Source organism: Mercenaria mercenaria, chromosome 1 (genome assembly GCF_021730395.1).
Source record: "Mercenaria mercenaria strain notata chromosome 1, MADL_Memer_1, whole genome shotgun sequence".
NCBI classification, from domain to species: Eukaryota; Metazoa; Mollusca; class Bivalvia; order Venerida; family Veneridae; genus Mercenaria; species Mercenaria mercenaria.
Genome location: NC_069361.1, coordinates 114,307,408 through 114,333,963, shown reverse-complemented (window position 1 = coordinate 114,333,963; position 26,556 = coordinate 114,307,408). Strand labels below are relative to the sequence as shown.

Here is a 26,556-nt window from a genome sequence, read left to right as displayed (position 1 = left end):
TGATACTATTATGTTGACACTCCATCAGAGGAACTATTTACTACACTAAATTGGATGAAATTTCCTGACAGGGTTAAATATAAAAAAGCAATCATTGTGTACAAATCATTTAATGACATATGCCCAGACTACTTCAGAACAAAATTCACATACTTGCACAAAGTCAAAAAAGTTAACTTAAGGTCATTAGATTCAAAACAAAATCTGTACTTGCCAAAGCCAAACATAGAAATATTTCGGAAATGTCTCGATTATTCAGGTCCCAGTCTATGGAATGAGTTGCCTGTTGAAGTCTGTACTGCAGAAAACTTAAGTTGTTTTAAACGAAAATACGTGGCATACTGGAAAGGGTCACAGGTCTAAAAATGGTTTTCAAGGGCAAATTCCAAATTCCACATTTATTAATTATAGAAATATCTGTGTCATTTTCTACTGTTATAATTGTGCATTTTGTACACGTGTGTGCGCATGTATGTGTGTGAGTGCCTGTGTGCATATATTTCAAATTATTTATTGCATTATATAACTTTTTGTCATGACTATAATTATGTATTTCATTGCTATGTTAATTTGAAAGTCTACACTGTTGTAAATATTGTATATATGATGAGGCTCACAGGGAAGATCGGGTTACCTGACTGTGTTGCCTCTTTAAATAAAGTCTTTATTATTATTATTATTATTTATTTACAATCTGAGTAAACTTCGAAAGGAATTAAAAAAAGTAACATGCCATTTGTATAAAATTGTTGCACTTGTTAACAGAGTAAATAAAAGAGATGAAACAATAACTAATTAAAGAAATATATTGGAACGAATGTAGGAAATATACAAAATATACAGACATACTGTTTTAACAACACTATTCAAAACAAGGTTACTACTGTTAAAAAGTATGTTGCGTGCACATTACCCCATATTCTGCAATAATACTACTAAAATTTTTCATTACAGTATTTTGCAAATTCGGCACACAGAAGAGCACTTGTGGTTAAAACATTTAATGCTAAATCATTTTGATTCATAATGTTCAAAGAACGTTATCAGCACAATTAAAATCATAACTAAATGTATTTCATTTTAAACTACTGATTCACACAACACAAGACGCAAACTTGATTATGATACCCAATGAGGTGTTTGAGATGTCAGCTGTGGTCGGTGTCTGTCAAACATTTCCTTATAGTGAAAATACATATTTATGCAAGATTTGGTAGAAATAAAAATGGATTTTCTTTAGATGAGCAAAATGTTTAATCAGATAACACCTTAAGGGGTCATTTGTTATAAAACACACATATGTATATCACAGAGTTGTTAATTGTTTCGAAGAACTGAATATGTGGCCGAAAATAATAATGTGTATGACTGTGTACTTTAACATATGGCACATATGTTGTTCATCACATTTCGAAATTTTAATAAATTTAAGTTATGCGATCATATTTAAGATTTTTTTGCATTCACAAGTATTAAATTCATAAACACTTTATAAAAATTACATAAAGAAATATAATGTTGACATAGATTTCTATTTGATGGTAATTAAGAAGAACAATTTGATTTTTTTTGTTCTCAGTTCTGTGAATACATTTTTGTTTTCGTTAACGCTTTCAATTTGGTATTAACAAATTTTTCCGAGTGATTATATTTTTTCTCAATATTCTTTTTTTTTAAAACTGGATGTCACAAAATGAACAGAATAATATAATAACATCATCCATTCATACATATATATTGATGAAAAATCGGTATGTTATTTCTAATAGTTTCAGACTATTTAATTGAAATAAAAAGTGAAGACTAGAACTTGAACAATTATAACCAAATAAATACAAAATCTATGATTTACTTATGCTATTGCACAGTGAATGCACTGATTGTTTGTCCGCAAATCGAGTCCCGTGCTATTTTAAGAAAGCAGACTTTATCGGTGACGTCACAGATCCTATACATACGGGAGAGTGCTATTATCGCCTCCAGGCGAAATCCGAATTGCCGAGTTTTTCTGAGTGTTGTAATCTGTTTACTTAAAGTTGTAAAACTTGATGCATATTCTACATTAAATTACCAATAAATCCACAGTCAACCCCGCCTACTCGCCTGTCAAACTTCAGCCAATCGTATCGTTAATATCCCACAGTGTTAATCAATAATATTGGCATACAGACACTAAATAGAAAAATGGCGCAAAAAAAATGGTAGTCGCATAATGGCGGATACAAATAGTCCTCAGCTTTTTTGCTCTGTAGAGCTATTTTCCTTATTTTCTTTGCAATTTTTTTGCTAAAATCACATGACAGATCTATGCTTGACATGTAGGTAGCATTTTCATGATGAAATAACAACATGACAAAATTTTTCATGGAAACTTAGATCATACACCACCAGTATAATTTGGGGACTCATTTTTTAGCTGATTTTGCAGTTTGTGTGTTTGACTGAAATTATTTTTCTTGCATCAAACATGACCCCCACTTTTCTTTTAATTTTTAGTTAGCACTGACAATATTCTTCAAGAAAATGTAAGATACAGACATGTAAAATGGGTCCTGATGTGTGCTGCGGTCATTGGTTATAGGTCAGTTTTATATAGAATAAAGAACAACAACTATTTAGTGTGTTATAACCTATTGTAAGCCGCCGCCATTTTGAAAATATTCAATCGGCGTGTAAAAAGCCGATAAACTTAACGAGTGCATGATCTTATGCATCAATTGTATAATATTATTATTTATTGATTTTATTAAAACTTACTTCAAATAAGAGCTCGTCGAACACGAAATGCCCCCCTTGATGCATTCAGTAATTGCACAAGGAACAGAAATTACATGCTCACTGTAAACAAAAGTTCTACCATTCTGGTTTAATCTGACCTTGACCTTTAACCTAACAGGAGATTATAGAGTGATCTTGGCGCCATCCACCGAGCCATTTTTGAATGTTCGAAATTTCAAGACTAGCTCAAGGTCAAATTTCATTTCGGTACATAAAACTATGCATGTGGTTCAAATCTGAAGGCTATAGCTTGAGATAGTAGGTCACTAGGTCAAAATCAAGGTCAAATTTCATTTCGGAACACAAAACTATGCAAGTGGTCCAAATTTGAAGCCTTTACCTTTAGTCTAAAGTGCTCCAGCTAGGATTTAAAAAGGGCAGGGTGCTGGCACTGAAAAGGGCACTTCTAGGAGGGTCGGTCTGTGGGCAAGCTCCCCCAGGAAAAAATTGTAACTAGTACATGCATTCAGTGCATTTTAACATACTTTAGGCATCGAATTTGGCATAATTTAGGCATGGTGTTTGGCACACTTTAGGCACACTTTGTCTTTTGATAGGCTATGTTTGTCATCTCAAATACACCTATTTATTAACTAAAAATTCTGCTGCTTGTATTTTACTTGGCATTGATTATCAACTTGTAACATTTCTTTGTAATTGCATATTGAATAACAATATCTATGTGTTTAGGCCTATTTTACTTGTTACAATTTCAGTACACATCTTCTCCCAAACCAGGAAAAGCAAACTATAACTCCCCCAGGTCATACCGGCCAATCACTCTAGAGAGTGTCATAGGAAAGGTTATGGAAAGAATAGTGAAAAACAGACTTACTTGGAAATTAGAAGTGGAAAGTGGAATTTCGAGATACCAGTATGCTTATAGAAAGAATAAATCATGTCCACAAGCAGTACTTAGAGTGGTAAACTCATTGCAATCAGCAGTCAATTTAGGTCAAACATCAGTTTTAGTAATAATGGACTTTGAGTCATGTTTTGAAAGAATTTGGAGGTCAGGGCTACTTAGTAAGGCGGCAGCTAAGGGTGTTAATGGTAGACTTTGGATGTACCTAAGAAACTTCCTAAATGACAGACAGTACTACATCAAAGTCAACAAAAGTAACTCAGAAATAATGACATCAACAGTTGGAATTCCACAAGGGTCAGTACTAAGTCCAACTTTATGTAATCTGTACACCAGTGATTCGATGGAAAGAGTTTTGGGTAAACACGCAGAATATGCGGATGATGCAAGTATTTGGAACAGTGATCTTGATGTAGACACAGCAATTCTCCAAACAAACTTAGATCTAGAGAAAATTACTAGATGGTGCGAAAAGTGGAATATGAATATTGCTCCAGAAAAGTCAGAAGTCCTGGTATTTTCAAAGAATAGAGAAAACTTGGATCTGAATAATAAACACATTTACCTAAAGGATAAAAAAATCAAGATCAGCAAAAGCAAAAAAGTATTAGGGATCACCATAGATGACCAACTTAAATTTGATTAACATATTAAAGAGAAAACAGCAGCAGGATTTGGGGCCCAAAAGAGTATTGACATGTTTGTTACACAAAATGCTGGATGCACTCAGACAACTTATATGAGGCTATATAAATCTCTTGTACAGCCAGTGTTTGATTATGGAGCAGCAGTGATTCCAACAGCTGCAAGCGAATACAACAAATGTTTTGGATCAATCCAAAGAAGTGCCATGATAAAAGCGTCAGGTTGTTTGTCCAGTACCAGTACGGAGGCACTAGAGGTCCTCACTAATTGCGTTCCAATAGATCTACACATGAAATTGAGACAGGCTCAGGAAATCATTAGAATTGCTGAAAAGAGAGAGTCTGACCCGCTGAAGGTAGAGTTCAATGAGTGGCTAGCAGATACTAAAAGTTATACAGGGAAACCAACATCATTCCAACTCCTTATGTCGATATTTAATGAGCTGAGAGATACAATCAAGATGGAAAATATAGAAAAAGAATTTGAATACAACAGAGAAAACTATGGATTGTCTAGAAGAAGAGAACATGTACATACAGATGAATTTAAACATGATAAAGAAATGCAAGTTGAAAATATTAGATCAGTCATAGATTCTTGTGATGACAAAACCATACTGGCATTCACTGATGGCTCTGCACTAGGAAATCCTGGACCCACGGGAGCAGGAGCAGCAGTTTATTTGGAAGGATACTATTCAACACCTATTTTACTGAATAGAGGAGTTAGTAAAAACAGCAACAACTACGCTGGAGAAATAGTTGGTTTAGAAATTGCACTGGAATTTTTAGCTGAGGTGAAAACTGTTATTCAAAGAAAGATTCATATATTTACTGACTGTCAGGCAGCTATCCTGTCTGTATTTTGTAAGGAAGTACCAACAAATAAAATTGAAACTATCTCTAACATAAAAAGACACTTATCTAAAATTGAAGAGGGGGAAAATCAAATAGAAGTACATTGGATTCCAGGACATAAAAACCTGATGGGTAATGAACTAGCAGATAAACAGGCGAAATTAGCAGCAACGCAAATGGGCATATCTGATGCAGAAGAGGAGACTGGAATGATGGATGCAAGGGAAGCAGTGAATGTCATGAAAGAAAAAGTGATTAAAAAATGGAACTATAATTACACATTATCAGACAAAACAGACAGAATTCAAGACATTTTTAGCAGAGTAGGATTTAGAAAGTGCATAGGTGAAGACAGAAAAAATTTCTCTGTAATAAATCAACTGTTGTGTGGTCATAGCAGGCTGAAAAATCACTGGTCAAAGATTGACAAAAACTCATCAAAAATGTGTGACCATTGTAACACTCCGGAAACAGTGGAACACTATGTCTTCAGATGTCCAAACTATAGTTCTCAGAGAGATATCCTCGAAAGAACAGTGGATGACATTCTCTATAGGTTTAATCTTAATTGCAGCAATGTATCCCTGTCAACACTTGTGGGGGAAATTGAGGATGCATCAGACTCTGCTAAAGAAGAGTTTGTAAAAACTTTTGTATCATTTATTGAAACATCGGGGAGATTCTATTAATAGAGAGTTTGAGATTTCAAACTTCGCCTTCCCCTTCAACGTCTCTCATATATATTTTGGGTAAAACGTCACCGATATGCGTGTATTTTATTTAAATCACACGTTGCTACTAAAGTTTTCCATGTAATATCACGTAAGCCTAAGACTTCGCTTTATTACTATGCGAAATAAAAAGCTTAGTTTCAGGATTTCTGCTTATTAAGTTATTTGATTATCCATATTTATAATTAGACTAAATTTGATGCGAAACACTATCAATAGGTATAAGAATAATGAAGTTTTGTATGGCTAATGATTTTAACTAAACACATTGAATTGAACCTGGAAGTATAAAGTTATCAACTGATTTTGAGAAACTTTGAGATTTTGTTCAAACTTTAACTTCTACGGCATATTTGTGTCCCCAGGCGGTATCGATTACACCAGATGGGCCTTTTTGTCGTATGAAGTGAAGTTTTGAACGTCCGAAGATGTGATATCACGAAAGTCGAAACTTCATTCTTTTTACATCTACTCTATCCACATACTCGGCATCAAAGACTGAAATCTGGATGGAGGCACATGGCATGACAGTCATTTTACTTGAAAAATAAATAATTACGCGCGATTATCATTTGGTGGAACATTTTATTTTCACATCCAAATAAAATCAATCTGTTTCTGTAAGACACTTAATACGACAATTGCGTTTTAATTATAAACATAAAATGGTACTAGTAAGACGGAAAATTCTTTTGAAGTATCAGACAATTTCAGATTTATGATATCATGATGAGAGACTTTTCCTGTTAGCCGTATGGAATAACTCTATTTTTTAAATGCATGGAACCAGAGCCTGGCAGAGAGACATTGTGGGTTAATTCCCCCTTTGATTCTTACATTTTACAAAGAAAGTCAGTCTTGAAACTCGGTGTGACCCTACCCTACCCCTACCCTATCAAAGTGTAAAAGTAAACAAAATGTTGCATAAATTACAAATTAAACAAATACACAATAGCAACAAAAATCTAAAGAAACGAGATTCGCAATGGACGGACCGTCAGGGGAGGTAACTAGAGTCACGGATTGGGACTAGTCCGATATGAAAGCGTTCAACGTCATGATATGGAAAAATATTGCACGATCGCGGTCCATTGAAACCCAATGGAAAATAATTTTAGGTATGTAATAATCATTTTTATTTCCTCTCGTGTATGATTTACAATCGTGCATTGTATACTGACTATACTGACATAATTTTATATAAAACCTAAATGTTTGGAGCAACACTAACGAGTTTTTACATTGTTCACATTGTTTTATCGTGTTTTTTTTTTTGTTGTTGTTGTTGTTTTTTTTTGTTGTTGTTTTTTTAGGTAATCGCTCTAATATCCATGCGATGATTATATTAATTGAAATGTTTTATTTTTCATTTAATTTTCATTCTTTTCATTTTTAAAACCTCTTGTAAAATTTCTGCCCTTTCGGACAATTAATATCAAAATGCACGAAAAATACGATCATAATTACGGATAAATTGAATGGGCGGATTAAAAGAAGTAAGGTTGATTCTAATGTTTGAAATCTCAAGGAATTTTAATCGAACTTCAACTTCATACGTTAACTTCGCAAGAGACGTTGAAGGGGAAGGCGAAGGTTGAAATCTCAAACTCTCTAGTATTAGAAAAACAACTTCCCTCATACCAAAACTGACTTTGAATGTATAGAATTTATAAGCAATAGTAAAAGTACAACGGGCTAAGCAACATGCGATGACAACGATACAGTACAGAAGAGTTCAGCGCTACATTAAAAGCTGAAACGATCTACACACACACACACACACACATATACTTGATATTTATAAATTTATACATGCAACATACAGAAGATAAAGTTTAAACTTCCACTTAAATAAATGAAATTAGGCAAAGTTTTTAACTTACAACAGTCTAAAAGCAAGTTTAGCACTTCTATAGAACGTATTCCGGATATCCAAAATTTTATATCCGGGTATGGTTACACTTTTCTAATGTCAAGTTTAAACAATATTTTTGAAAAAATATTATGATGCAAAGACAGTTTAGCAGCATTTAACTGTATCATACACAGGGTGTCAAGTGAATTTTGACTAAAAATATATAGTACAGGCCTAAGAAATATAGGAATTTTTAACAGAAATATAGGAAAATATAGGACAGTAAAACAAGACAAAGTATGCTTTTTAACCTCCTCCTCCACTCACCACACTTGCCTTTTATTAGCATATAAACATGATAAACAAAAACAAACAATTTCCACAGTTTCCATGATCTGAACATAAATGATCATTATTTTCACTGTTCTAAGAGCATAATCAGTGTTGGTAAGTAGACAAAGCTTGGATCACAAACAATATCATACATGTGATTAAAATAATATGACAATACTGATCAAGAAAATCAAAACAGGAAAGATCATGTGGCAATTTTAGTAACCAGTGCTGTTTGTTTTCAATTATATTGTTATCAATCTGTTTCTTTGCATGATATACAACTGTAATAATGGTTGGTTGAAGAATAGTTCTTATCATTTTCTGTATCAGAAAATTAAAATTAAGGGTAAATGTGATGAAAAATCTTTAGCAAATGCATAGGATATTTCTCCCATAATGTCATACAAGAAAAACTAAGTGAATAATCCGCTTATATTCAAACATATTTAACACTTACTGATATGTGACTTTGTATTTTTGTACCAGACAATTATGAATTCACATACTACACAACTCTGATCAAAAATGTTGGAATAGTTGTACCAATGATACAGATTTCACAAAAGCCAGAGTCTTGTGTTAATGTCAAATATTCTCATGTTCAAATAATTATAATCAAAAATGCTTCCGTTTCTTAGCAGGAGATTCCTTCGCATGACTTGCTTTTCTTTTGGCAGAAGACCCCATTTCTTTTCCTGAACTAGAATGTCCACCTTAACCCTTTGAACTGCTAGCCGATGCTTTTGATTCTTAACTACTCTTAAAAGTAAGCTTGCTCTGCATCGCTGCAAGAATTTTGTCACTTAATTTCTTGTGTTGTGATCCTTTAGCATGTTGAAGAATTTGTTTAATACCACTGTTGTCACATTTAATGTCACTCTTACATAATGTGCACTTTGCTGTATACTCTGAGTCCCCTCTCACACACCATTGTTCAAGTTTTTTCCCATTGTCATCAACTTCAGTGAGCCAACGTTCACTGAATTTTGTCTTTTCTCTGGGCATTTTGAATTTACAGTTTTAATTAATCCTACCTGAAAATAAAACTCTGTTACAACATCTGACAGCTTTACCACTTGATGGTTTGAGGAAAACAAACCAATCAAGCTGGTAAAGCTGGACTGGCTTGGCTGGGCAGGATTGCCACACCTGAAAGAAATGTGTATTTTGAAGAAAATATAAGTTTTAGCAAAGTACAAATAAAATGCTTCTAAATAAAGCATTTTTTGTTCATTCAAAATGCCACATTTCTTGCTTACCCTTAAAATATAAGAATTTATAGGAATTTCAACAAAATATAGGAATTTATAAAGAAATATAGGAATATATAGGAATTGACCCTGAATATAGGAATTTATAGGAAAAAATAGGAAACTTGACGCCCTGCATACATTAAAGTGTACCCTGTCATTACATCTTATTAAACTAATTTCAAAGAAATCTTCGTGAAAAATCGGCAATTTCACACAGCAGACAACAGCCTACTTTTGATTTTAAAAAGTTGTAAAACGATAAAATCAAAATATTTTACTATCTAAATTTGACTGTGATCGATTTTTATTAATTAGATTTAAATGACTGTTGTCTGACTTAAGTTTCAGTTATGTATAAAGGATATTTACGACTGTTGTTACCGAAAACGAAAGTACAATTTGACAGGTGGCGCGAAAATAATGATTTCAGACTGGTTTGCAAACTGTGTTAACACTAAGATTCAATCATTTTAATGCTAGTGGAGCAGTCTAAAATATCACGGTCTGCCTTGGGCACGATTACAGCAGGTAATTGTTTGCTAATTATGTCAATGCCCCCAGCGTGTATCACTCGATAAAAAGGGGGCAATAAAGCAGTTTATTATAATCACTGAGGCAAAAAATGTAAGTTTGGCTAAAAAAGGAAATAAATGGTAATAAAACGGGTTGGGTGCCTGGCGGGGCAACAGGGCGGAACAAATTTCGAAAAGGGACGATGCACCCTGCTGTAAATAGCTAGCTGGAGCACTGAAATTAGAAATGTGAAAGTAGGTCACTAGGTCAATAACAAGGTCAAAGTTTTTTTCGGTACACAAACCTATGCATGTGGTCCAAATTTGAAGGCTGTAGCTACAGAAATGTGAAAGTAGGTCACTAGGTCAAGATCAAGGTCAATTCATGTCAATTCATGTCAAGGCTCATCTTGCCACTCAAAACTACACTATACAAGGTCCAAATTTGAATGATGTAAGTTATGGACATGATAAGTCTATATGAACCATATGACCCCTGGGGCTGGGCCATATTTGACCCTGGAGGGATAATTTGAACAAACTTGGTAGAGAACCACTAAATGATGCTACATTACAAAATATCAAAGCCAAAGTCTTTGTGGTTTGGGCAAGAAGATTTTCGAAGTTTTTCCCTATATAAGTCTTTGTAAACCATGTGACCCCCAGGACGGAGCCATATTTGACCCCAGAGGAATAATTTGAACAATCTTAGAAGAGGACCACTAGATGATGTCATATACAAAATATCAAAGCCTTAGGCCCTGTGGTTTTGGATAAGAGGTTTTTCAAAGTTTTTTCCTATAAAAGTCTAAATAAACCATGTGACCCCCAGGATGGACCCATATTTGACCCCAGGAAAATAATCTGAACAGTCTTGGTAGAAGGACCACTAGATTTTGCTACATACCAAATATCAAAGCCCTAGGCACTAGGGTTTTGGACAAGAAGATCAGAAACCATTTAACTCTGCCTGGCCAATGTGACCTTGACCCTTGACCTAATGACCTCAAAATCAATACAGGTCATCTGCTGGCCATAGCCAACCTAACTATCAATTTTCCTGACACTAGGCCCAAGCGTTCTTGAGTTATTGCCTGGAAACCATTTTACTGTTCCTGGTCACTGTGACTTTGACCTTTGACATACTGGCATCAAAATCAATAGGGGTCATCTGCTGGTCATGACCAATCTCCTTATCAACTTTCGTGACCCTAGGCCTAAGCGTTCTTGAGTTATCATCTGGAAACCGTTTTACTGTTCAGGGTCACTGTGACCTTGACCTTTAACATACTGACCTCAAAATCAATAGGGCTCATCTGCTGGTCATTACCAACCTCCCTATCAACTTTCATGATCCTAGGCCCAAGTGTTCTTGAGTTATCATCCGGAAACCGTTTTACTATTCAGGGTCACTGTGACCTTGACCTTTGACATACAGACCTAGGGGTCATCAGCTGGTGATGACCAACCTCCCTATCAACTTTCATGATCCTAGGCCCAAGCGTTCTTGAGTTATCATCCGGAAACAGATTGGTCTACATTCCAACCGACTGACATCTGCAAAACAATATACCCCTCCTTCTTTGAAGGGGGGCATAAAAATATTTCTAATATGGCCAGTTTCTGTAAATGAATTGTCCGGGCGCTGTTGAAAACAAGAGGGCCATGATGGCCCTATATCGCTCACCTGTTATCATTGCACTTGAGGACAAGAAGGTCCTCAGAAAAAATATCTAAGTTCAAAGGACAGGAACAACAAAGGGAAGAAATTTAACCAAAAAGAAAAGAAAAAATTCTTAAAAGGTACAGATACGTCAAAATACACCTAAAAATTGGAGGTACCATCCATGTTGTACTACAGAAAAGTGGTCTCGGTTTTTCCCTATGGCCAATAATAAAAAAGTTACTAAAGATAAGCTATTTATAGTAACGTAAAAGGGAAGTAATTAAAAAGAAAATTATTGTAAGTGAACAAAAGAAGGATCTGCCAAATAAATCTGTTGACGTAAATGAAATTTCAGATCAGTACCTTCATTAGTTACGGAGATATACCCATTTTAATTTGAAATAAAGGGAGGTAATTTGACATAAAATCAGTCCATAGTTATCTACCCTGATCGGCTCAGTCCAACTAATGACAATGAAATTTCAAATAAGTCCTATAAGTACTTACTGATATAAATCCATTTTGATTACAATCAGGGGAGGTAATCAGATATAAAATAACTCTGGAACCTACAATTGGATCATCCAAGATTTCTGGAATCCATTATGGAATCTGGCCAGTTCAAAAAAGGAACAAAGATCTTGTGGTGATACAAGTTGTGTGCAAGTTTGCTTAAAATCAAATCATAAATGAAGCTGCTATTGTGCAGACAAGGTCATAATAGCTAATTTTGGCCCTTTCAGGGGCCATAACTCTGGAACCCATTATGGGATCTGGCCGGTTCAACAAAGGAACTGAGATCTTATGGCGACACAAGTTTTGTGCAAGTTTGATTAAATTCAAATCATAAATGAAGCTTCTATTGTGCAGACAAGGTCAAAATAGCTAATTCTGGCCCTTTCAGGGGCCATAACTCTGGAACCCATAAAGGAATCTCGCCAGTTCAAGAAAGGAACCAGGATCTTACAGTGATACAAGTTGTGTGCAAGTTTGGTTAAAATAAAATCATAAATGAAGCTGCTATTGTGCAGATAAGGTCAAAATAGCTAATTCTGGCCCTTTCAGGGGCCATAACTCTGGAACCCATAATGGAATCTGGCCAGTTCAAGAAAGGAACCAAGATCTTATGGTGATACAAGTTGTGTGCCAGTTTGGTAAAAATCAAATCAAAAATAAAGCTGCTATTGTGCAGACAAGGTCAAAATAGCTAATTTTGGCCCTTTCAGGGGCCATAACTCTATAACCCATAATGGGATCTCGCCAGTTCAAGAAAGAAACCGAGACCTTATGGTGATACAAGTTGTGTGAAAGTTTGGTTAAAATAAAATCATAAATGAAACCACTATCGTGCAGACAAGAAACTGTTGACGGACGGACGCACGGACAACGGACGAAGGGTGATCACAAAAGCTCACCTTGTCACTATGTGACAGGTGAGCTAAAAAAAATACGATTCCGCAGACTTCTCAACTGCCGTACAAAATTACTGTAAAAAGATCGCCAATACCTACGAGTTTGGTATTATTCTGGAAAAGATTAAGACCAATTCTCTGTAAGAACCAAAAAAAGTTGGAAACTCATAGTCACAGATTTCCTTTAAACCGAGGGTGCAAAATTAAGAAAATCCTGTTTTTCATTTTTTCAATATATGTCCCAGTTACCATGGAAACGAGGATGCAAATCCCGAACTTGCTGAATTTTCAAAAAAGTAGGGGTGCATGCCTATTTTGTTATCTGGAAAGTACTAGAAAGTGTCCTTTATTTTCGTACTTGCAAATTTTAAAGGCAAATGAACAAGGTTTCATACCAAACTAATATTTCCAAATATTTATTTGATTCTTGTATGATCTAGACTTTTATCTGCAAGAAAAAATATATTTATGGAGCAAAACATATGTTTATATTGTGATCTACATCTTGAAAAGTGCACAGGTCTCAGCAGAAAAGTATATTTGTTTGTGTAAAGGGAAGATGATATTTCAAAAAGAAACATAAATCGTAGTGGGTCATTCAGACACATTCTTGTAGATTTGGGCCAAAGTTTATGATTTGGGCATTTTTCCTATTTTTATTACCTCCCCTTGATGCTCTTCATTTAGGAAATAACAAATAGCTTATCTAAGTTTACTTCCTGGATTATGCTGAATTCAGATTTCTACTCGGATTTTGCAAATTTTTAGTATATAGATACAATGACAGTCAGAGATTTTATGCTAAATGGGCATGTGATGCTTGGATGTGTCCCTTCAAACCAAGTCCACGTTTAAAATTTGCTGAATAGCGACATTGTTTGGGAAAAATACTCTAACAGCAAAGAGTCTAAACTGTGGATAGACACCAGTCTGACATCTGTCTCTTTATTTCCATAAGTGAAGTTTGTATCAACTGACTGAAGGATCATTGTTAAAGGATAACACTACAATGAAAACAGGTGAGTCTCATAGTATTTTATGTTTTAATATGACTTGTAAAAATTCCAAGCTATGCAAGATATGTGCTCACTTCCTTCGACAGATTCAAAGACCATACAGAGGTTATTTTCTTAAATATTGGGCAGACATTTCTTATTATTTTACCAAGATAAAACTTCCAGGCATTTTTCCATCATTCTGGGAATACCATGCACCAACACCAGTGGAATTGGGAAAATGCTCTCAGAAATTGTCTAATGTGGAAATTTCCAAATTACCAAAATCTATGTAAAGATATTATTTGTGTAAATCAAGCAACACTATAAATGTTGTTGTAATAACATAAATATAGATATATACAAAATTTCAAAACCATTTTAAAACATCAAACACCCATATAAGGTAACACATTTGGGAATTTCATATTCAGACTTGGGAAGAAACATACTGTTTTCTTTGGGATTACCTCCTTTTATTGGAGGTAGATTTATAATGGAAAAAGCTCTGATTTTAGTTGTAAATGACCATTAGCATGCTTTTTATTTTATTTGTAAAAAGAAGATACAGACATATTTTCATTTCAAAATGTATATATTTTTGTAAATTTATTTGTTTTGTTTTTCAGCTGTGAGTTGTTTCTTTTGAAAATGACTGCTTGATGATAAAGTTTCAAACAACTATGAAGTGAGTGGATGTTCTAGAGAGGTAATCATAATTTAGTCATTTGCAACAGTGTATGTGATTGCCAAAGTACCTGCAGAAATATAGACTTACTGAAGTAAAAACTCACTGAATGATGAAAAATGAAAACATTTAATTGCATCCATTGCTACACATAAGTCAGCATGTTTTAATCTGCACATGCCTGTTTTACAAGTACATATTGAATGTAAATGGTTTGTGTCAAAGTTAATATGTTTTTTTATATATATTTACACATCAGAGGCCTACATGTATTTTAATAAAGAATAAAGTCCCCCACATGCCCATATTCATACAAGTATGAAATCTTGACCTCTCAATCTATGATACAAGAATAGCTAGTAGGACTTCATATAACTTAAATTGACATACATTTGTATTGTGACTATAAATATTGATAAGTTTTTGTAATTTGAAAATATACCCTTTTTCAGAAAAGGACCCTCTGCACATGTATGAGAAACAGATTTTACTTTTAAAGTGGCCTATATAATGTTGAAAAGGATGAAATCCTGTATCTGTCAAAATGTAACAACAGTAACAACCATTTTAGTTTGATTTGTGTATATTCCAGACTAATTCTTCAAAGAATGAATGATCATCATCATGCTTATATTGGAATAAAAGGAAGGAAGGTATCTACATTTTATTTATAGTTTGTCTTAGTGGCTGATCAGGTCTGATTTCAGATCTTTATAAATGCTTGATTGAATGTTATTTTTTGACAGAATATTTATGAACTTTGTTTAGAATTTCATGTATCTTAAATTTAATCAAAGTGTAGCAAAGTCAAAAGTATTTAATGTATTTCATACAATTGTTCCTTTTAAAATTATTTCAAGGAGGGGGAGGTCTATGTGATAAATTATTTTCATTAAAAGAATAAAAGAAAGATGTATATATTATACATTAACTTATACAAAATTTATTAAATGATTGAAATAGTGTATGTAATTTTTATTCATTTACAAATTTGTGAAAGGAAACCCTCCAGCTGGCTTGTAGAAGATCAGTAGTTCTACCCAGTAACATGATGTCACAAATATTTTAACTGGAGAGCCCATCCCCATCCCACCACAGTCAAATGAAAGACATTCAGATTGTTATTCTCTCACATCTCTATTTTTCAGTGACAGCTACAGTCAGGGTAAAAGTAAATGCAGTCAGAAGACCTCTGATGTCACCTGAAGAGCCAGCCTTCTCAAGATTCTGTATCAAATAAAAATAACAAGGACTGCTAAAAAGACTTTTTATAACTTGCAAATGTGCAGCCTGTGACATAACTGTCTGATCCAGGTAGTTTAGTGTTGACAAGATGACATTTCATCTCTATAGTAGAGGACACAAGTTTGAAATGCAGTATGCCATTGTGAAGGCAAAATGTTTATGAAAATAGTGTGTGTGTGTGTGTTTCCCAAATAGAGAGGCTGAAAGAGGGGAATCATCAATTAGTGTTTTTGGAATAAGTTATGGACATCTGAATAGTTTTTGGAATAAGTTATGGACATCTGAATAGTAAAGATCTGTCCCTTTTTTGGATTGCCACAGACCAAAACAATGATTGGTGCCTTTGACATAAAAAGAAGAACTCACACTGGACACCCTTAAGATGGAATTACAAGAATGTATGTTGTTTGCATTAATGTTTCTTTTTCAGATTTATGGAAAAAAAGTAGAATGTCATTTCTTAAAAATGTTGATAGTTGTTAAACCAAAGGCCCTGTAATTGAAAAATATCTTTATTCTTGACTTTATATTAACATAAAAAAAATCTGATACTGTTTGATTACTTTTGCATGTATAACATTAAATTTGTTATATTTAAATTTGATAAAATTTAATGTATTTTGAAAAAGATGCACTTGAACATATCTAAATGGAATAAACACATGACAGTCTTTGAATATCTGTAAAAAAAGCACATGTTTTGCAGTTCTCATCAGATTTGGTTACCAATTTACAGCATAATTATACATGAAGGCTTATTACTCAAACATATGCAGATCTAATTGTATATTTTCTACCTAGATAATTTTATTTCATATAGATGTTTTAAATCTTTAAAAAATACTGAGACAATATAGCAAAACAATGGTTTAATTAGTATACTTGATTTTGTGAGACTGTTGAAATATTACAATTCTTTTTCCCTCTTAAGCCTGTATCATAAAATCATATTTTCTGATGAAATTTATTTTTTAAGAATGTTGCAATGCAGAATTTAATGAAAATTCATACATTTGTAAAGTTACCTATATTGTGTTAGGTAATAACTTAAGCCCATATATACTAATTGGCCAATGATTAAAGAGAACATCTGAGTTTCTAGCTGACTTTCTGACTAATTTAAGACCTCATTCATGTAACAACATATATTAATCTTCAGAAATCCAGTAAAATTGTCATCTGTAAAACAGGTTTCATTCTAAGACATACAAGGCATATAACATCCTATTTTACCAGCATGTATTTACTTTAATAAATAAAGTAGATTTAGTTGTGTATTTTGATAAGTTTTGGAAAAAGCATTAGGAGATATTTCTGCAACTGCAGTTTGTATTAACTGAGTATTTACTGGCACTGGAATGTGCATGATCAGGGTTTTTCTGAATAAACTTAGTTAAGTCTTAAATCTACATTATCTATAGCTATCCGTAAAAAGTCTAACCATTGTCTTGATAGTTTGAAAGAATTAAATACATTTGAGCCGCACCATGAGAAAACCAACATAATGGCTTTGCGACCAGCATAGATCCAGAGCAGCCTGCGCAGTCTGGTCAGGATCCATCCTGTTCGCTTTCAAAGCATATTGCAATTAGAGAAACTGTTAGTGAACAGCATGGATCCTGACCAGACTGCGCTGATGCACAGGCTGGTATGGATCCATTCTGGTCGCAAACGCACTATGTTGGTTTTCTCATGGCACGGCTCATTTAAAGTTGTATCTAGCAAATTATTGACTAAACTGTTCTGTAGATAATTTGATTGTTAAAGGAAGAATGTGCATCATGATTGTTATTACATAAACATACTGTATTACTTTTAAATATCATGATATTTTTCAGTCTTGGATTACACTGTTATTTGTTCATAATTTTGAATTGTATTTAAAATGTATATATTAAATCAAATGGCGAAGTAGACATGATTTTGCTTTTTCTACTATTTGTTTCCATGGCAACAAAATGATTTCCAAAGGTGAAAGGACACTGTCTTTACACAAACACACATAGATATTTTTATGCCGATTCTTCTCCTTAAATTCCTCGATTTCTCCCTAAATTCTGTGGAGGGAGAAGTCACTTCTCCCTAAAATTTTGACCTAGGATGATCCAGGTTTTTTAATGCAAAATGAATGTTGTAACCATGGCAACTTGAAAAAAAAATTGGACAGTCATGACTAGTAACCATACAATATCTTAAAGGCCAGTGTCAGTTGGTTGTGAGTATTTCCAGCTGCTTTGAAACTCAAAATTAGTTTACCCAAAAGAGAGAAAAGTGCATACAAGGTTGTTGAGAACTGACCTTGTGACAATGCTTTAAGTTTCATAGATCATGATTATATGGTTTTATCCTTCTTAATTCTGCCCAGAATGTGCTTCAGGTGCGTTAGATGCATTGACAGTTTGCAGATGAACTTTTCTTGTTTCATAGAATACAAAATTGATACAGAAAGTGCTTTAAAAAGGTCTGAATTATAATTTTCTTGTATGTTGCCATGGTAACAGAACATTCTCCTTAATTTCTAGACAAAGTGTTGGACAGTATAACTTTGTAAAATGATTTTACATGAAATACTTACGTTTTGCTACAATTCTGTATCTGGCAATGTAATATTATTTCAGGTTATTCTGTAATTTAGGCATAAATGAGTTTGCTGAAAACTCATTTTTTGTCAATTTTCAAATTTCTGTTAAAAGCTCAAATATGAATGACCCACTAAAATTCCTCCTTAAATTGAAATGGGTATCATAGCTCTGCTGAATCCATACAAGTATTATATTCAGATGTGTGCACTTTTTCTTCTATTAGAAGTTGAAAAATATACATGCAGACCAATTTTTAAAGATAATGTAAAATCTTAAAAGGGGGTATTTATAAAATTGTTGCTTCTAAAACTGTGAAAATGTTGAAAGACAATATTTGTTTTCAATAATTACTTCAGGTATGTATTTCAGGCAAATATGAAAATTAGTGCTCTTTTGCAGACATAGAGACCACTATGTGTAAAGAAAATTATAACATTTTAGTAAAATTTGACTCTCAGAAATTGCCATTTTTCGCAAAAAGTATAATGTTCCCGTTTCCATGGTAACCAGAGCTGATTCATATCTTTTCACCCTTGATTCTTTATATATGGCTTGAATACTAAAAAGGGTGCAAATATGAAGTAATTCTGAGACTATGAGTTTCCGACCCCTTCTTTAATTTTTTGGTTCTTACAGAGAATTGGTCTTAATAAATATATCAATTAAATGTATAAATCTGAACAAGTTGATGCAAAAATCCGGCATTAATTATTGAAGCATGAGAATCGAAACATGAATGAAAATTTTCATGGCGTTTCGATAGTGCACCTGATAAACTTACAAGTTTCGGACATGTAAATTTCGGATAAAAATTTTAAGGCGACTTTTTCATAGCTATTTATTTAGTAATTTATGAAAATAATAATGCAATAATCAATTTCCTTAAATAATTACTGTTTATAAGTTATAGCAAGACCCACAGAAAGTGGAAATATATAATTATAGGCAGGAAACTGATTACTATGTCGAATCTTCTCCTTAAATTCCCCGATTTCTCCCTAAATTCTCCCTAAAATTTTGACCTAGGATGATCCCTGATAATAAATTTTATATTTCTTTTTAGATAATCTGATTCAGCTCTGCAAAATTAAGTTGTAAGCATCTATTTCATTTTCAAAATTCCTCATGTTTATTCAGATATATGAGTATAGATATTAAACATAAGTTTTCTGACTTACCACAAAAAAGAATATCTTCCTATATCAACCTCTAAGAATCTGCACTTATGAAAAATGTCTGTAATGCACACAGAATTCCCTCTAAACATGTCCAGAATATCTGGTTGTAATTAACTTATCAGACTCATACTATAACCTTACAGATAATGTTACAAATCAATTGATCTACAATTACCTGCTCTTATCAAAGCCTTTCATTAACAGTTTACCAAAAGATTATAATCTTCTAAGTTCTTCTCGCAAACATGCCGCAATCATCAAATGGTCTTCCTGTGAATATCCCGCGAATTAGTATCAAATCAATCACGGCATGATCCCGGGTAGCAGCGAATATCCCGCGAATACTTCCTGCGAATAGGTACGTTTGCGGCATGTTCACAGCTTTTTGACCACTTCGTAAGAACAAGAACTTACTGACATAGCCAATTTTTTTTAACAAAAATGCACAATACATATAGCGCAATGGCACCTTATGTCGATAGGTCCGTAACTCCGACATACTCAGGGTTTTCCTTACCACGTAAAAAAACGCGGGATTACGCGATTTTTGGCAGTCATGTCCCCAAAAATCTGCAGGAGTGCGACCTCGATAAAACGCAAAAAGTCCTTCCTGATAATTTATTTCTCGTGGCTCTTAAAACTTGAAACTTAATTTCCGGCAACATCTTTGTTTATCTTCTTTTTTATCAGAGCATCTATCCATCTTGGAGAGCAAGCCAAATTTAGTTTGAAACGCGCTATTTCATTGGACAGAAATATATAGCGAACCAATCAAATTTCCCATCCTATCCTTCATTGACCAAACGGGGATTCCTGGGAAAAATCAAGGTTAAATTACCTTATTTGGTTAATTTCGCTAAAAGCCGATCTGGTTCGTCCGAACTCGGCATATACGTCCAACAGAGTAAAAGGCCGATCCATCAGAGTTCGTGACGAGTATTATCGGCTAATGACGGCTATCTCCGCCAATGCTAAAATAAGACTTTGGAATTCCAAAAAGGTGGTGTTTAAAGTTGTGCGGAGAAAGAAAATGATACTAAACCCTATGTAACATGTATAAGTCTACTGTACAGTAACATGAAAGTAACAGTTTAAAAAGTTAGTTTCAAAAATGATAAATAAAGAACATGAATTGACTTTCACTGTTTTTATTCCATATTTTGTAGTTTATACAATACATGACAAGACTACAGTTAAAGTTATCAAACAATAATCAATATTTAAAATGTCCCCCAAAATCATGTGTTTGTCCCCTAAAATGCAAACCTACCGGACATCATGTCCCCCAAATAAAAAAATCCTAGGGAAAACCCTGCATACTTATACAAGTATTAACAAATCTAACTAATTCCTTTGTTTCATTTAACACTTTGATTGACATTGAACCAGATGATGTCAAAAATGCATTGATGTCATGAAAAACTCTTTGTCCAAAAAACGCATTTCTTGTTGAAACTTGACTGTTCAAAAGTTTTACAGAAAATTCCAAGAAACGCAAAAATCCCTTTTTACGGAAGCCGATAAGGAGCATACCTACAAAGTGGTAAAAGGGCGGTTTTAGTTTTACTAAATTTTGTATTGTATATATTTTAAACACCTTATCTAATGTTTTTTTTGGTAATTGAAAGTCCAGGTCGTGCCTCTTGTCCGATTTTACCTTGATGCCGGGGATGTCGAAATTAGGAATCTAAATATCGTCAAGCTCGTAACTTCGACATGTTTTGATACGATTTATATAGACCCCCAAAAAATAATGGATTATACATGTAGTCACTTTGGGCGAGTGGTCTAGAGCGCCGTTGAATATTTATTTTCTGTTTTTGTCTTTTGACGCGGAGGTCGTTGGTTCGAATTCCACTGTTCGCAATATTTTTTTTTATTGGTTCATTACAGTATATATTGTTCCTGGTTTTCCATTGGTTGGTTGAAATCCTACTGTTTGCGATATTTTTTTTTTTTTTTTTCTGGAACTAAACAAGAGATCTATATTTTATCAATACATGTATATAGAGTCTAGACTTTAGTTATTCTGTTGACTACTGAACTAGTTTCGGCACGTCAATAGAAGTTATGCGGTAAATTTTTTGTGACTAGTATATGCTGCGTTAAATATTTTGACGCAATTAATCATGAGTTATATGAGCAAATAATGGCAGAAGTGATGTTCATATATTTTATTATATACCTATAAATTCTGTAAAAAATCGGCTTGTATTTCACAATCAAATATGATCAGGCAGAAAAAATCCGTATGTCTTTAAATTTCGTATTATACCCAGACTACTTTCATTAACATGCATGAGCTGACACAGTTCTGTAAATAGCTCAAATAAAAAACTTCACTTTGTTCCATTTTAATATCGATAAACATTGAAACTTTCGTTCAATAACAGAACAAAAACAAAAAGGTAAAGGTATCATTATAACAGTAGCTAGATTTGGGATTTTGTGTTCGGCTCTCGTGCCGTGGATTTTGCAAGTTTAGATCACACTCGGCGCTTGCGCGCTCGTGAAATTCGATCTAGCAAAAATCCACCCCGTTGAAATAGTGGACCCAACGTGGACGCAAGTCAGTCACGTATTGCATTATGAAATTGAACTTGTATAACAGCTACACTAGATGAAATGCGCGAGAAATAATTATTTTCTCTAATGCCATGTCGAAGTTAGGACACACAGAGATTGTAATAATTATTACCAAGACTTTATCTTAACCTGTCGAAATATGGGTCCTTCGCTCTATTTTAAGTGCAAGGTGGTAACAGTACAGTACTGGTTTCCCAGTAGTTTCTGGACCCAAGTAGTTTTCAGGACCTTTCACATTTCGTGCTGTATAGACTTTATGCCGTAGTAAAACATCTGGGTAACAATATCATATTATCTAGACATTTCTTGCCTTTATAATTACTCATTGGCCAAAAAAATTATCTGGAGCCCTGACCTAGCAGCGAAAACCTGGCATAACCGAACTTATTTATTATTTGAAAAACCCGGTTGTTTTAACTTACTTCGATGTAATGTTTACAAAAGAGATTGTCAACCGCAGAGAAATTCCAGTTACAGTGCGCATGCGCAGAAATTGAGGCCCCTTGAAGGTAAACTTCAGTCAACTGATGCTCCCATTAGCAGACGATACAGTAAAAACATACTGATAGTAATAAAATAAAACAACGAAAGTCAGAAAAATTCAACCTTTCACTTTACTACAGCATTCAATCATCGATTAAAAATAGGAACCAAAATAGACAGGGATTTACCTATGATACTGTCTATCAAATTTCTAGCATCAGTGTCCATGCCCGAGTGGTCAGGGCGTTAGACTAACAATTCTGAGACAGATCTTGTTGTGTGTTTTTTTTTAGAAAATAGTTGTTAATTGTATTAAAAATTCTTAATTTCTTTTTTGTAATATTACCAGTTCGCTCAACACGTCCCGTCATTTTAGTGTGACGTTGCAAACGTCATTCAAATGTAATGAGATGATGTAACTATAATGAGCGTATTATAAATCTAGTATTTGTTAAATTCTTGAAATATTCTTTTCTAATAATCATTTCGCCATAGAATTATGTTTTAGTTTTGAATATATGTGACGAAATTGGAAATGTTTGCTTTTAGAGAGAGGTTACAACTCTGAAATTAAAGGTCCGGAAAACTACTCGGACTAACTGAGATATTAATGGAATTAATTGCCCCCTTTGAGGCCTCATCTACATTTGTTTTATGAATGCAAGACTTGAAGTGTAATACGAATTCTGCATGGTGAAGGACCTAGGTTTTTTTCTGTGAAAATTTTATGTTTCTACTATGTTTTGTTTGAAAGTTGCAGGCAAAAAATAGCGATTTCGGTCCGGAAACTACTGGGAAATCACTTTTAAAAAGCCAGTTTGGAAGCTGTTCCACTGTTGACCTGTCAAACAAAAAATCTCTCTTAGAAGATACATGACACCTACTTCATTCTCACAGATGGACAAAAGTGAGACACTTTCTTGGTAGCTTTTTGAGTTTTTGGTGTAAAACACCCGAAGTTGAAGAACAATTTTAATTTTTATAAGGCTATACTTCATTTTCAAAATAGGCATTGCTATGCGTTACAGTACAGCCCTCAGAATATTGTTAATAAATATGGGCAAAATTGCATGATTTTACATCTACAAATTAATAATACTTACACAAGAAGCAAATGTTATTATTTCGAAGAAAGTTCAATTGCACACCAGCAGGTGTATTGGAAAAAGGTTACCTCCCTTGAATGGGATTTTTTTGGTCAGTGACCGCCAATTTTTATTCCGTCCTAGGTTTGAGGGCGAAGGCCTCACCAGCCATGCGCGTAAATTTATGCCAGATGATTGTAGTCTGAACTGTATTGTGTAAGGTGTAACATATAGCCGAGTTATGATAATTGTTAAAGGAAAAGGTAAAGGTAAGTTTTATTTACCGTCGCTTGGTGAAACAATTAACATAAGCTCTATAGAGCTTTTCTGCGACCCTAGCTGGTACTGATGATAAACCCGGACAGATGATAAAGTCGACCACCTTGGAAATATTCGATTGCAATCGGTTATTTATAAAATTGAACACACCATCTAATCATGCTTGCAATACACATCGTGTATTACTTTTGGCAGTGGCTAGGGTTACGGTACCGTAATCCTAGCCTCCGATTCTAGGATTACGGAAGTTCAGTATTTCTAGACAACCCTATGAGAATAGGCTAGGATTACGGAAGTATTTAAGATGAATCAAATATATGTGTTAGGACATGCATAAATGATGTTGTTAACTTACTTGTTTCACTTAAAATAGCTATTTTTCATGTCTGCCGTATTATTCTGTGTTATCGATCCGCCATTTTGGGTTAGTAAAATATAGGTGGACAATTATTTATGCGCTGTTGATGAATGACAAAAGTTAAATTCTTCTTACTGAAAATAGTAATGTTTTAATGTTTCAATGTTTACATAATTGTCCAACTATATCCGGGCCACATCACGAGGAGGTGCTCAGTTCATGGCCCATTTCTTTTTCTTTTCAATTTCCATAAAAAATAATCGTTTTTTGTTTTTTTTGTTTTGTTTTTAAATACTGTTGTAATTTTGTTTTTGTTTAGAGTACGTTATTATTTCATAGTCATGATTTTGCATTATTTTTCTTTCATTTTTAATTGTTCTTCTCTATTTTTTTTTTCTTTTCTCTTTCCTCTTTTACTAACACAAAATGGCGGAGCGGTAACACAAAATAATACGACAGGCATAAAAAGTCGCTATTTTAAGTGAAATAAGTAAGTTTACAACATCATTTATGCATGTCCTAACACATATATTTGATTCCTCTCAAATACTTCCGTAATCCTAGCCTGTTCTCATAGGGTTGTCTAGAAATACGGAACTTCCGTAATCCTAGAATCGGAGGCTAGGATTACGGTACCGTAACCCTAGCCACTGCCATTACTTTTATCCTCCTATCCAATCTACTTTTAACTTCTTGTACAGGCGCGCGCAGCTGCACATAATACTCGCAGAGAGGAGTGCTACAGTATAAATAGATACATAGTTTCCACTTACAACACAACTGGTGTAAACAAAAACAAAATCGATAAACATTCTGTACGAATAATTGACTTACATTTATTTGTATAAAAATAATTTATCCAAAATTACTGGGGAATAGGGTGTTTTTTTTTTTGCGTATGCTCACTGCCGAAACATGAAGGCCTGACATAGGGTCGCACTTTTCATTACTTGATCAGGAATGACTGTTGCAGCTTTTTGAGAAAGTTTCAATATAATAATACGAAGAAAATTTTGTAAATGACAAAGTGGTCGAATTTATCACCAGTCAACGTTCATATAGTCCCCATTTTACAAACCCTTTTCAGGGCCTCACTTCGTGTGAGTTTGCTTACTAAATATAAATTTGAATTATGTAAAGTTTTCAGCAAATGTTAAGCTTTATTTTGATACCGACCATTGATTACAATTTGCAGAAATAAAAAAGTTACATGTAAAAAGCCTCATTTTCTATTCGGGTTTATCATCAGTAGCAGTATATTAAGAACATTTAAAACCAATTATACCTCACCCCAGCAATTTGCTGGTACCCATTTACAGCTGGGTCGACTGAGGCAATCAGCTGGGTCGACTGAGGCAATTGTTACCGTTGTGTCGTTCATTTTGTCTGTGTTTTGGTCATGCTGACCTTTTTTTTTCCATCTTTAGAAACTTCATTTGACCAAACACTGACACAATCAACTATTTAGCCAAATTGCACCTTGAATATTATTTTTTGCCGATGCATCACTATATCCGTTAAAATTCATAATCTGATAAGTTATTACCCATTTCTCAGTGAAATTGTCTGGTATGTCAACTTCACTGGCAAACGTCTTTATTGCCTACATAAAATGACATTCAAGGCAAACCAAAATGGAGAAAGTGTGACATAAAAACATATTATAAGAAAGTAACCAAAGAACTTCTTGAAACAGAACGCTATCATAAAAATGTAACATCACAAATAAATCACCTGACAGTAACAGCAGAAAGAAAAAGCCTACCTGCCAAGAAAATTCGTTCGAAGCGACGTAACCTGAAGCTAGCCGGCAGCCCTATCAAGCATGCGTCCAAAGAAAGTAAAGCAGCCTGGTGGGAATGGAGGAAATCTGGACACCCTATAGATCCAACTGACCCAAAGCTGCAAACCATATGGCTGCTAAGAGAGTGCTAAGAAAGGCACAAAGACAATATATGCACAAACAAAGGAGAGACAAACTAAATAACATTATGGCTTCACGAGGTGACTCCCAAACATTCCACAGACTTGTTCGAGAGCAACGATCCACGTCAAGTTCACAAACAGAGTTCCTAACAGTCGATGGACTGATGGTTGACACCCCTGAGGAAGTAACTGATGCCTGGGCGACATACTTTGAACATCTCTCATTTCCCTTGCAAGATGA

At 34.1% G+C, this 26,556-nt stretch overlaps 1 protein-coding gene and 1 long non-coding RNA gene across 4 annotated transcripts in view; one reads left to right on the top strand and one right to left on the bottom strand.

Moving 5' to 3' along the window:
* The window catches only part of LOC123525451 (uncharacterized), a 28,267-nt gene extending 4,076 nt beyond the window's left edge, over positions 1-24,191 (bottom strand). The window contains exon 1 of one of the 3 annotated variants that reach the window (XR_008366683.1): positions 23,771-23,998. Coding sequence is in view for 1 of the 3 variants with exons in the window: in XM_053521280.1 (XP_053377255.1) it covers positions 24,037-24,061 (25 nt within the window). In the remaining 2 variants the exon portion in view is untranslated. Of the gene's footprint in view, positions 1-23,770; positions 23,999-24,036 lie in introns of those variants that run through there. The other 2 variants (XM_053521280.1, XM_045304509.2) reach the window with 2 other exon arrangements.
* On the top strand, positions 13,601-17,754 carry LOC128547842 (uncharacterized). The gene is made up of 4 exons (XR_008366688.1): positions 13,601-13,929; positions 14,535-14,614; positions 15,186-15,246; positions 15,742-17,754. It is a non-coding gene; the product is annotated as an uncharacterized LOC128547842 (long non-coding RNA).
* Positions 24,192-26,556: the final 2,365 nt, after the last annotated feature.